Source organism: Odontesthes bonariensis, chromosome 1 (assembly GCF_027942865.1).
Source record: "Odontesthes bonariensis isolate fOdoBon6 chromosome 1, fOdoBon6.hap1, whole genome shotgun sequence".
Lineage (NCBI taxonomy): Eukaryota > Metazoa > Chordata > Actinopteri > Atheriniformes > Atherinopsidae > Odontesthes > Odontesthes bonariensis.
The window spans coordinates 430,740-443,600 of NC_134506.1; the positions used below are offsets into that span (position 1 = coordinate 430,740).

The 12,861-nt window shown below is 39.0% G+C and overlaps 1 protein-coding gene across 1 annotated transcript in view; it reads right to left on the reverse strand.

Annotated features, from left to right (window-relative positions):
- Positions 1-12,861, reverse strand: part of il16 (interleukin 16) — a 122,489-nt gene that overhangs the window by 66,602 nt on the left and 43,026 nt on the right. Inside the window, exon 6 of the mRNA XM_075487474.1 lies at positions 7,655-7,728. Coding sequence (XP_075343589.1) covers positions 7,655-7,728 — 74 coding nt within the window. The remainder of the gene's footprint in view (positions 1-7,654; positions 7,729-12,861) is intronic.

Genomic DNA, 12,861 nt, shown 5'->3' on the forward strand with positions numbered 1-12,861 from the left:
ATTTTGGACAGTAACCTGACTTTCAAGCAACATGTTAAAAAGGTGAGTAGGATCACAAAATTTACACTTAAAAATTTTAGGCATCTTAGAAATTATATGTCAACAGAGGCTGCAAAAATGTACATGTTCTCTCTTATAATGTCACATATTAATTACTGTCTACCAACATGGGCCACTGCAAACTCCACGACATTAAAGCCGATAATATCTTTATATAAACAAGCTGTCAAGATTTTAGATAAAAAACCAAGATCTTTTCATCACTGTCCAATACTTAACAAATATAGGCTTCTAAGTTGGAACAATCTTGTTATGTTTAAAAATTGTTGTCTTGTATATAAAATCCGACACAGCTTAGCTCCACCACCACTCTGCAGCCTACTGCAATTTAGATAATCTGTAACCAGTGTTACTAGAGGGGCTGCTAGAGGTGATTGTGTAGTGCCTTACAAGAAATCAACTTTTGGTCAGTCAGTTTTCACTTATAAAGCAGCTGGTCAGTGGAATACAATCCCACAAAACATAAGAGAGTCCAGTTCTTATAGTTCATTCAAATTAAAATTAAAGAAATGGCTGATAGACAACCATGTCTGTCAGCATTAATTCAATTCAATTCAATTCAATTCATTTTTATTTATATAGCGCCAAATACAACAAATGTCATCTCAAGGCACTTAGATAGTAAGTCCAATTCAAGCCAATTGGAATTCAATTAATTAATAATAATCATAATTCATAAAATAATCCAATTCGTTCATATAGAGCCAATTCAAAAACAATTTCCTAGCTAAGAAAACCAACAGATTGCACTGAAAACTTTTTGTTTTTCGGTCCAATCTCCCGGCCTGAGCGTGCCTGAGGCGACTGTGGAGAGAAACGACTCCCTTTTAACAGGAAGAAACCTCTGGCAGAACCAGACTCAGGAAGGGTGGCCATCCGCCTCCACCAGCTGGGGTTTGAGAAGACAGAAAGGGGGGGAGGGGGAGGGGGGCGGCACTGTAACACCATTCAAAGGATATCTGTTGGAACAGGGAAACACGAGTTAATGACCACAATAATGTCACATATACATAAAGAGACTAAAGTGAGGAAAGGTGTGACAGATGAGGCCCCCCAGCAGTCTAGGCCTATAGCAGCTTAACTATGGGATGTTTCAGGATCACCTGAGCCATCCCTAACTATAAGCTTTATCAAAAAGGAAAGTTTTAAGCCTGGTCTTAAAAGTGGAAAGGGTGTCTGCTTCCCGGACATTTACTGGCAGCTTATTCCACAATAGAGGGGCCTGATAACTGAAGGCTCTGCCTCCCATTCTACTTTTAGAAACTCTGGGAACCTCAAGTAAACCTGCAGTTTGGGAACGAAGTGCTCTGTTAGGAAAATATCTTACAATGAGATCTTTAAGATATGATGGAGCTCGGTCATTAAGAGCTTTATATGTAAGGAGAAGAATCTTAAATTCTATTCTGAATTTAACAGGGAGCCAATGAAGAGAAGCTAAAACTGGAGAAATATGATCTCTCTTGTTAGTTCTCATCAAAACTCTGGCTGCAGCATTTTGGATCAGCTGAAGGCTTTTCAGAGAATATGTGGGACAGCCCAATAATAAAGAATTACAGTAGTCCAATCTTGAAGTAACAAATGCATGAATTAGTTTTTCTGCATCACTCTGAGACAAGATGTTCCTGATTTTAACAATATTACGAAGGTGAAAGAAGGCAGTCCTAGAAACCTGTTTTATATGCGAGTCAAATGATAAGTTCTGGTCAAAAATAACTCCAAGGTTCCTCACTGTAGAACTAGAAGCCAAGGAAATACCATCTAGAGTAACTATATAGCTAGACAATTTCTCCCTGAAACGCTCAGGTCCAAAGATAACGACTTCAGTTTTGTCTGAATTTAGAAGCAGACAGTTCTGAGTCATCCAGGTTTTTATGTCTTTAAGACATGCTTGTAGTCTGACCAACCTATTGGGTTCATCTGGTTTCATAGATAAGTACAGCTGAGTATCATCAGCATAGCAATGGAAATTTATGCCATGCTGTCTAATAATGTTACCTAATGGAAGCATGTATAAAGTGAAAAGAATCGGTCCAAGCACAGAACCCTGGGGAACTCCATGACTTACTCTGGTGTGTGAGGAAGATTCTTCATTTACAAGAACAAACTGAAATCTATCAGATAAATATGACTTAAACCAGCCTAATGCAGTTCCTTTAATCCCAATAACATGTTCAAGTCTGTGTAATAAGATACTGTGATCGACCGTATCAAATGCAGCAGTGAGATCCAACAGGACAAGCACAGACACAAGTCCGCTATCAGAGGCTAAGAGGAGATCATTGGTAACTTTCAGCAGTGCAGTTTCTGTGCTATGATGCACTCTGAATCCTGACTGAAACTCTTCAAACAGATTATTTCTGTGGAAATGATCACAAAGCTGAGCTGCAACTATTTTTTCAAGAACTTTAGACATAAAAGGGAGATTGGATATAGGTCTATAATGAGCCAACACTTCTGAATCAAGAGTAGGTTTTTTATGTAAAGGTTTAATTACAGCAACCTTAAAAGGCTGAGGTACATATCCTGTCAACAAAGACAGATTGATCAAATCCAATATGGAAGTGTCAATTAATGGGAAAACCTCCTTGAACAGTCTGGTTGGGATTGGGTCTAAAACACAAGTTGATGGTTTAGAAGAGACTATTGCTGTTGTTAGTTCAGAGAGATCAACTGGACAGAAGCCGTCTAAATACAAATCAGGTTCTAAAGATACTTCTAAAGCTGCTGTACTTGATGATACATCACTGATAATAGTGGGAAGGACTCCATCAATCTTCTCTCTGATAGAAACAATTTTATTGATGAAGAAGCTCATGAAATCATCACTGCTGAGAGTTAAAGGAATACCTGGCTCAGCAGAGCTCGGACTCTTAGTCAGACTGGCTACAGTGCTGAAGAGAAACCTGGGATTGTTCTTATTCTCTTCTATCAATGATGAATAATAAGCAGTTCTAGCTTTACGAAGGGCTTTCTTATACATTATTAAACTATCTTTCCAGACTAACTGAGACTTCTAAATTAGAGGAACGCCACTGTCTCTCCAGCTTTCTTGCAGTCTGCTTTAAAGCACGCAGCTGTGAATTATACCAAGGAGCCAGCCTCTTCTGACTGATTACCTTCCTTTTCAGAGGGGCAACATTGTCCAGTGCTGTACGCATTGAAACTATAGTGCTGTCAACAAGAGAGTCAAGTGCTGCTGGAGTAAAGTTTAGGTAGTCGTCCTCTGTCATATCTGCACATGGCAGTGAAGAAAAGGATGATGGAATTAATTCTTTAAATCTGGTTACAGCATCCTCTGATAGACACCTTCTATACGTAAATTTCTTCTCAGAAACTGTATAGTCAAGTAATGTAAACTCAAAGGTTATCAGAAAATGGTCAGATCAGACAGAGTTATGAGGGAACACTGTTAACTGTTCACTCTCAATGCCATAAGTCAGCACAAGATCAAGGGTGTGATTAAGGCAGTGAGTCGGTCTGTGAACACTCTGAGAAAATCCAATAGAGTCCAATATAGAATTAAAGTTCATATTCAGGCTGTCATTTTCAACATCTACATGAATATTAAAGCTGCAGTCTGCAAGATTTGTTGTTGTCATACGTAAAGTCCTACTTTTTGTCATTTTAAGAGTTTACATGATCTATCAGAACGCTTGAAGTTGAAAACGGTGACCTCTGTAGTCGCAAAATGCAAGAAATGCTTATTTTTTAACCGAAAAATAAAAAGTTATTCAACTTCCTGTCCCGCCCCTTCAAAACACATGAGAACTCGTGCACGTCTACGTGCACACCAGATGCGCGTACACGACTCCTCATTCATCAACTCACCTGTCATTTGCGATCATGGAAGACACAGTAAGTAGACTAGCCCGTAATGAAGTTCAATAGTCTAGATAAATAAGCGTGGGGACGAGCCTACCTTGTATCGCGCGTGCACAATCGGTGATTGACAGGCAGCAGAGCCCAGCTCGTAAACCTGATTGGTTACCTTTTACCGGTCCGGTCTGCAATTTTGTAAACAAACCTGCTGGCTTTGGAGGGACCTAGCGGGACATATAGGGGACCTAGAGAACTATTTTTTTTTTGTATTGGGGTATTTAATGTACTACTTTCAGAATCCCCGGACAGTTCCAGGCATTATGCTTGAAAAAGAGTTGCAGACTGCAGCTTTAAAGTCACCCACTACAATGACTTTATCTGTACTCAGCACTAACTGGGATAAAAACTCTGAGAATTCAGACAGAAACTCAGAATAAGGGCCAGATGGACGATACACAACAACAAACACAAGAGGTTTCTGGGATTTCCACTTTGCGTGGGAAAAACTGAGAATCAGAGATTCAAAAGAGCTCAAACTAATCTTGGGTCTGGGACTGATTAGTAACCCTGATCTGAAGATAGCTGCCACTCCTCCTCCTCTGCCTGTGGTTCCAGGAACGTGAACATTTAAACAGTCAGAGGGAGTTGATTCATTAATGCTAACATGATGCTAACATGATGCTAACATGATGCTAACATGATCCTCCTGCTGCAGCCAGGTTTCTGGAAGACAAAATATATCAATATGATGATCACAAATCAACTCATTCACTAACAGAGACTTCGAAAGGAGAGATCTGATATTCAGCAAACCACATTTAATAGTTTGATGTTTTTGTTCAGTTAAAGTTTTTGTTTTAATAATTTCTTTTTGCACAAGAGGATTTGCTCCTTTTGTGTTAATCGATTGGGTGGGTAGCAGCAGGTGGGAAGCTGCAGAGAAGTGTGTAATATGTGCATTAGTGTATGATATTAGAGGGGTGTGATTGTTGGAGTGTGTGTGTGTGTGTGTGTGTGTGTGTGTGTGTGTGTGTATCTTTTGTGGAGGTGTGTGTGTTGGGTTTGGGTGGGTTGTAGACAGATGTGTAACACATCTGTTTTTTTACATGTATTGTAATTGTTTTATTTTTGTTTTGCTTGCTTTTTTGCTGTAATTTATTCTTTTAATTAATAGGTAATTTTGCCATGCCCCTTCTGGCAGGGGGACTACCAATGGAAACTAGCCTTTTGGCTATAATTGGGTGCATTTACATTTTCTTTGTAAAATGTCAATTAGTGTACACTGTCCCTCTATAACAAATAAAGTTAATAATAATAATAATAATAATAATAATAATAATAATAAAATATTTATAGGCGTTAAATAAGTTAGTTAACGCGATAATAACGAGTTAACTCACCCAACCCTACTTCTTTCCCAGAGATATAACCACAATTAACCACCACGGTCACTCACAAATGCCTCACTAAACACAAACTGTGTAATAACCCTGTCTTGTGCAATACTACTTATCATGTGCAATAACTGAAATCGCTCTTATGTGCAATAACTACTGACTATTTATTACTGCTGCTGTTTTTGGTCACAATATTTTAATTGGGGCTCTCAAACTAATCTGTAGCCTATATTATTTGTTTTCATTTTATTTTTTTATTCTTATTTCATCTAATTTTTATTTTCTATTATTTTGTGAAGATTTGTAATTCTTTTACATATTTTGTATGTTTTTCATATTCGCACCAGCAGGAGTGGCATCGGATTTTTCTTAAATGTATGCATTGTATATATATAATGACAATAAAGGCTATTCTATTCTATTCTATTCTATTCTATTCAAACACATTTACTCTGTCTTAAACATTGACCAATTTATTTAGCTGCTACTAACACACAGGCAGATGCCAGTCAAAAAAATCCTGTGCAGTTGTGTGGTGTCTAGATGACAGAACTACATGCAGATAGTAAAAATGCTTAAAATGCTTTGAATTTAAATATTCAAAGAATAATTAAGACATCTTGTGCACCTTGGTACAAATCTATGCATACTTTTAAAATGGTAAATGGACATTATATAGCCCTTTTCTAGTCAAGCTGACCACTCAAAGAACTTTAACACTTCATGCCACATTCCCCCTTTCACTCACACAGCTTAGTCCATAGAGGTACACAGTGCTTCATACTATATTCACACACCGATGGATGCATTGGTAGGCATTATGGGGTTCAGTGTCTTGCGCATCAACATGTGGCCCATCAAAGCTGTAGTTAAACCACCGACTGGTAGGCAACCGCTCTTCCTCCTGAGCTACAGCCGCCCTTTTTATCCTTCCACAGATGCACAGTGCTAGTTATAGTGCTAATGTGCCTGATTAATTTGGCCAAAGTATCATACAATGAAATGCTTCAGGATTAATGGCTTAACGATGTAACTTCAGGTGCAGCTCCATATTTTCAATATCATAGGAGGTTGTATCTGGAATTCTGAGATTCTCACATGTAGCAATTATACACATGAAGCACATTAATTTAAAAAATACACAATCATAAAACTTAACATTTACCTGTGCTCTAGGATGTGGCAGAGATATTGTTTAGATTTTGAATTTATTCAAACTTTCTGTCAGCAGCTGTTTTACTTTTCAACCTGCTAGAAATAATTGATTTGGTCATCTGATCCATGGCTCTGAGTGTTTTAGCAGAATCCTTGCCCGGTCTTCAGTCAGCATGTAAGATCCACAACTTTGGTTTTTATTGACAATTTTAATCTGTTCTGGAACTGCCCAACCCTTTTTAGCAGTGATGAAATACACCCGAGCTCCTCAGGCAGCCGGTTGCTCACAGCTAATATCCAGTACACCATCCACACAACCCCACGTGCGTGACTGTTTACCTGCCAAACCCCCTCACCAATTTCCTGTCACCGTAAACCTTCTTCTTCTACAGTCCCCTCCCACTTCACTCCCTCCTCGAACAGCCCCCCCCTACAGGCATTAGCAGCCCATTACTTCTCATTCACCATCACTCTCCACCTCAGACCTTCACACTTTCCCATCTGTATGCCCTCCATCACTGAACTCTTTCTCCATTCTGCCCATCATTTCCAACAGACTCCATCAGAACCGGACTGGTGGTGTGGCAAGTAAAAATCTGATCCATATTAGACCACGGACATCCATCCCACCACCATCCAACAACCCCAAACCTGCACAGATCATTAACATGGCACTAAAATCAAACAGCTGAAAAGAAAATGCAGGAGTGCAGAAAGGAAATGGCGGAGCTCAAACTTGACAGTCCATTTACAAATATTTCATGAACAACTCAAAATCTACAATAACGCCGTCAGACACGCTAGAACATCCCACTTTACAAAACTCATTACAGATCCCCAAAATCCTTTTTTCCACCATTGATCTTTTAACTTAACCCAGATGTTAGACAGTCCTCTAGAGTTCCAACAGTCTCTCAATGCGAGGCCTTTGCAGAAGTAGGATCGATTTTATCAGATCCAATCTTTTATCCCAACAGAAAGCAGTGTGTGACACATCTGAACCTTTCTTTTTACCTGAGGAAACACTTCAGTAAAACTAAATTATTTACAGAAATAACTTTCACTGGACTCTTCTCTGTGGATTGTCGTCAGTCTTAGTAAATTGACTACCAGATTATCATGTAAAACTTTGGTGTTGGATGATTGTATTAAAGGAGAGTAGCCCCCCATGGAGGAATGGAGGAACCCTGCTCTGAAAAGAAAAATGTTTTTAGTTGACTTACTTTGAATTTTTGTAGTGCTTCATCATGAGTTAGACCATGCAGTGACTCTCCATTAACCTCCAGGATCTCATCACCTGCACAAATAAAGGAAAACAAGTTGTAGAAAGTTGAAATCTAATCTGACCTTTTAACTGCAATTTAGAATTGATGGAGAATAATGTTGTTGTCAGTTTATCTATACTGTTATAATTAAACTACACATAACCTTACAACTCTTTGGTTTTGAACTACTATGTTTTGCACTCAAATGACTTAATTTGCTATCAGTGCAACTACTTTTATAAGGTGCTCACACTAAAACAAAGGACTGACAGAAATGAAGGATATTAAGTCAGTGGTTACTCACACATTAAAGGTAAATCAATTAATTGGTCATTTTTTTTCTTTTTCTAAAAAAGCATAAATGCATCAGTGGGACTCGGACAACTTCTTTACATGAAACTATCCTCCTACCCAAAATATGCATGTCTGGCATTTTGCCATGCAGACAGATATAACTAATGATTGCATTAAAGAATATGCGTCAACTTATATTTTCAACCCAGTCTCACAGCAAATTGTGTAATAGTTGGTCCACAAGGGAAAATATGGTCACAATTTGGCCCCCAAAATTGTGACAATAGTACGTCTTATTTGGCCTATTAATTTACATTGCCTTGCAACCAGGTCACGTGACTATCAAGTTTCCGAAATTTGAAAAATTATGTATTTATTTCCTATAAAACTTCTCAGGATAAAGATAATGCCAAATGAGTAAATTTAAAGATGTATGATAACAAAATTCAACGATTTAAAGCACATCTCTTCAAGATTGGACTACTGTAATTCTTTATTATTGGGCTGTCCCACATATTCTCTGAAAAGCCTTCAGCTGATCCAAAATGCTGCAGCCAGAGTTTTGATGAGAACTAACAGGAGAGATCATATTTCTCCAGTTTTAGCTTCTCTTCATTGGCTCCCTGTTAAATTCAGAATAGAATTTAAGATTCTTCTCCTTACATATAAAGCTCTTAATGAACGAGCTCCATCATATCTTAAAGATCTCATTGTAAGATATTTTCCTAACAGAGCACTTCGTTCCCAAACTGCAGGTTTACTTGAGGTTCCCAGAGTTTCTAAAAGTAGAATGGGAGGCAGAGCCTTCAGTTATCAGGCCCCTCTCTGTGGAATAAGCTGCCAGTAAATGTCCGGGAAGCAGACACCCTTTCCACTTTTAAGACCAGGCTTAAAACTTTGAGTTTTTGTCATTGAAACATATAAGTGACACCATTAAAAACCTTGAAACTTCTAGTTTTCAAATATATATATATTAAAATAAATTATATAGCTGGCCCTTTTTAAAGAGAGTGAACAGAAATCTTTGGATTTTCTGTACTCTCAGACTGCAGCAGCTTCCTCGGCCACACCTATCGCTATTCACATGTAAAGTACCAGGTGATTGAGTGGCTATTCACAGGTGAGAACACGCCCCATTCAGCCAGCATGTGGGGGGAGGCAGCAATGTCCTGCCAGTGAGATACAATTATCACATGGAGAGTGACAGGGGGGTGGGGGGAATCAGGGGTGTTACACACCCATCTAATTAGTATTCAACTCTCAGAGACACTGCCTGGTGTTACAATTACTTTTTTACAGTTTGTGTGAAAACAAAAAAACATTTCTGACTGCACTTTTTACTTTTATGCAGCCAACACTTTTGTTTACAAGGTTCAACCTTCAAAAGTCTTGGCTAGATATATTTATAGTGTGTTTTCTTGCACTGTTTGAAGACCTCTAAAACTTGTTTTTTGTACAGTTGTGTTTCCCCTCAATTTAAATAAAACTTGTTTGTATTACATTCACTTTACTCTCATATTGTTTTTTGTTAGGCTTTTCAGAATACAACCATATGTGTCACTTTTGCAGAGATGTTTACAGTTAGTTGAAATACTTGAAAATGTCAAGGTGGTGACAACTGCCTCAAAGTCTCTGAAAAGGCCTTAGACTCCAGAGGGTTATGTATATGTGACATTATTGTGGTCATTAAGTCGTGTTTCCCTGTTCCAACAGCTATCCTTTGAATGGTGTTACAGTGCCGCCCCCCTCCCCCCCCCCCCCCTTCCTGTCTTCTCAAACCCCAGCTGGTGGAGGCGGATGGCCACCCTTCCTGAGTCTGGTTCTGCCAGAGGTTTCTTCCTGTTCAAAGGGAGTCGTTTCTCTCCACAGTCGCCTCAGGCACGCTCAGGCCGAGAGATTGGACTGAAGACAAGTTTCAGTGCAATCTGTTGGTTTCCTTAGCTAGGGAATTGTTTTTGAATTGGCTCTATATGAACGAATTGGATTATTTTATGAATAATTATGATTACAATTAATTGAATTCCAATTGGCTTGAATTGGACTTTATTATCTAAGTGCCTTGAGATGACATTTGTTGTATTTGGCGCTATGTAAATAAAAATGAATTGAAAAAATTGAATTGAATTTTCTAGTACAGTGGAAACCGCTTATAGTGATTACGTTGGTCCAGAGCCAATTTGAACACTATAAGCGGTTGATTACTAAAACCGAATTTGTATTACAGTACAGGCATTTCACTTATTTTTTTATGCAGAATATCATCTAAATGCCATTTGTATCGTTTTTTAAATGAGAAAAATTAAATTAAACGGATAGCTTCAGCATTTACTGAATTTTATTATCATGCAAGTTTAATTACAGTACTGCGCAGTGCGCAGACATACTGTAGGCTAACTCAAATACAGTACGTAACTTATTCTCTGCTGTGCCGCCGGTGCATTTTTTTTCTTACAAGTCAGAAAATAAAGTTTGAATTCAATCCGCCTTTCAGCACCCCTGCTCGGATCTATGCTCCTCCGTGCCGGTGTTCTGTCGATTTGTGCTACTTGGCGTGAAAACGAAACTTAGAAAATCGGCTTGGCGCATGCGCAAAACCACAAAGTAGCAATTCTCGACAAGTAGGAGAAATCGAATGAACACCGGCCTCCCATCTTACAAGAACCAGCCTGGAGCTTCCAGCGGTCACACGCGCATTCAATCCGCTCTCCAGCACCCATCCTCGGACACATGCTCCTCCATGACTTCCTTTTTCCAGCCATGATTCGCGCGCTTGCTGCCCGGTGTCAACTCGTTACGTTAGCTAGCGAGGCAGAAGCAGACGTCCAGAAAGGAATCAAGGGAGTAAAAAATAAAATAGCTACACGTAGTTTTAAAATTATTTTTGCACATGTTTACATTCATAAAATGGCCAAAAATGAACATTATAAGCGGATTTCTTGATCACTATAAACAAATTATTTAAACAGCATTTGTATAGAAATGATTCCGTCCCAAGCCTTTTGATCTATATAAGCGGTTGATTACTATATCCGTGACCACTATAAGCGGTTTCCACTGTACTGTTTAATCAAACTTTTATAATAATGTTAATTACACTAATCAGGCAACTTAATCCATGTAAAGATACTGACTGAAAATAGTTCTTCTCCCTTAACATGTTCTGAATTTCATTCATTGCTAATGTAAAACAGTCTTCCTTAGGGATGCAGCGATACCACTTTTTTTCAAACCGATACAATACCGATACTTGGATCTGAGTACTTGCCGATACCGAGTACCGATGTCGATACTTCTACCACAAAAAAATGCAATGAATTGGAAGACAGGTTTCCGTCTCACTAGCAGTGACGTGCACAGGTAATGGCCCAAGTTGCCAGGGCAACCGCCCTTTTGCCGTCCTTGGCTGATGCTGCCCTTCCGAGGGAGGGGAAAAAATAATATAGGCAAATATGATTTCATATTTCAACATGATTTTCTGTATAATTCATAATTTTGATTGAAGTTTCCTAAAATAAAGTCTTCAGAGTCAATCATTCAGATTCACCAGACACCTGGAGATTTAGGCAAAAGGGAGGGGCGAGGGCGTTGCGGAGGGCAAGCAGCACGCTTCACTAGAAAAAAAAAAAACAAGCGCGCACGCGACCGGGCGGCGCTTAAGCCAAGCAGAGACACAGGAATTTGAAGATGCCGTGGGAGTAGAGCGACTGCCCTGACGGCCTGAAAAGGTGAGCTTGAAATGTGTACACAGTGCCTAGGCTACAAGACATGATCACAATCAACTTCTCCAAAATCCAATGTCGAGTTTAGTACGTTTAGTGACCATAAATAATCTGACAGCCAGCTACTTTGCCACGTTTAGGTAGCAAAAAAAACCACCGACAGTTTTACATGGCTCAGAAAAATAATATAGGCCTAGGCTAATATGATTTCATATTTCAACATGATTTCTTTATAATTTGTAATTTTTTTAACTTTTACACTGTTAGTGTTAAAGTACACTGCTACACTATTAACACCTTACACTGTGTACCGCTACACGGTTACTGTTACACTGCTTAATATTTCAATAAAGACAGTGTGCTTATAGTGAAAAACCTGTGAGGTTGTTTTGTTGTTGCTCGGTTTTTTTTTGGGGGGGGGGGGGGTTGCCCTTTCTTCAGGTTAGAGCAACTGCCCTTCAAGATTCCTGTGCACGTCCCTGCTCACTAGCCCAGTGGTTCCCAAACTTTTTGTGCTCAAGGCACACCAAAGGACAAGTAAAAATCTCAAGGCACACCTATTGTGCAAAATAGTCCTTGTAACACATGTTATCACTCATATCATGTAAAATATCTGTAAATGTGCATAATTATTTACTAATGCCAAATACAATGTGACAAGACAACTATATTTATTAACGAAATATTAAAAAAATTAATTTGAAACTTTATCAAATTAGGCTTCATCAAAGCAGCAACACATTCATTTAAACCAGACGGGTCACGAAATTAAAAATGAGGCAAAGGAAACCCAAATAGGCAAATTATCAATGCAACATTTCAGCAATCAGCATTGAAACATGTGCTATTGTAAATATTTTGCCTACTTACAAATTAGTGAGATACACCCAAGATAGCAGTGGACTCCGAGGCGGATCCGCCCTCAAGCCGGGCAGGTCCGCCGTCCTGATCAACCGCTCACCCCGCCTCCACACAGTGTTATATCTCATCAGCGGACCCGTTGCGGACTCTAGGCGGATCCGCACATTGTACGCGCTCTTTTCAAACCTCGGCTTCAGCTGCATTCTGTTATGTCTCGTCAAATTTGTTAATCATGTTTATGTTATGTCATGTCTTGTTTAGTTTCATGTGTGGGTCCTGTATGTTTTAGTT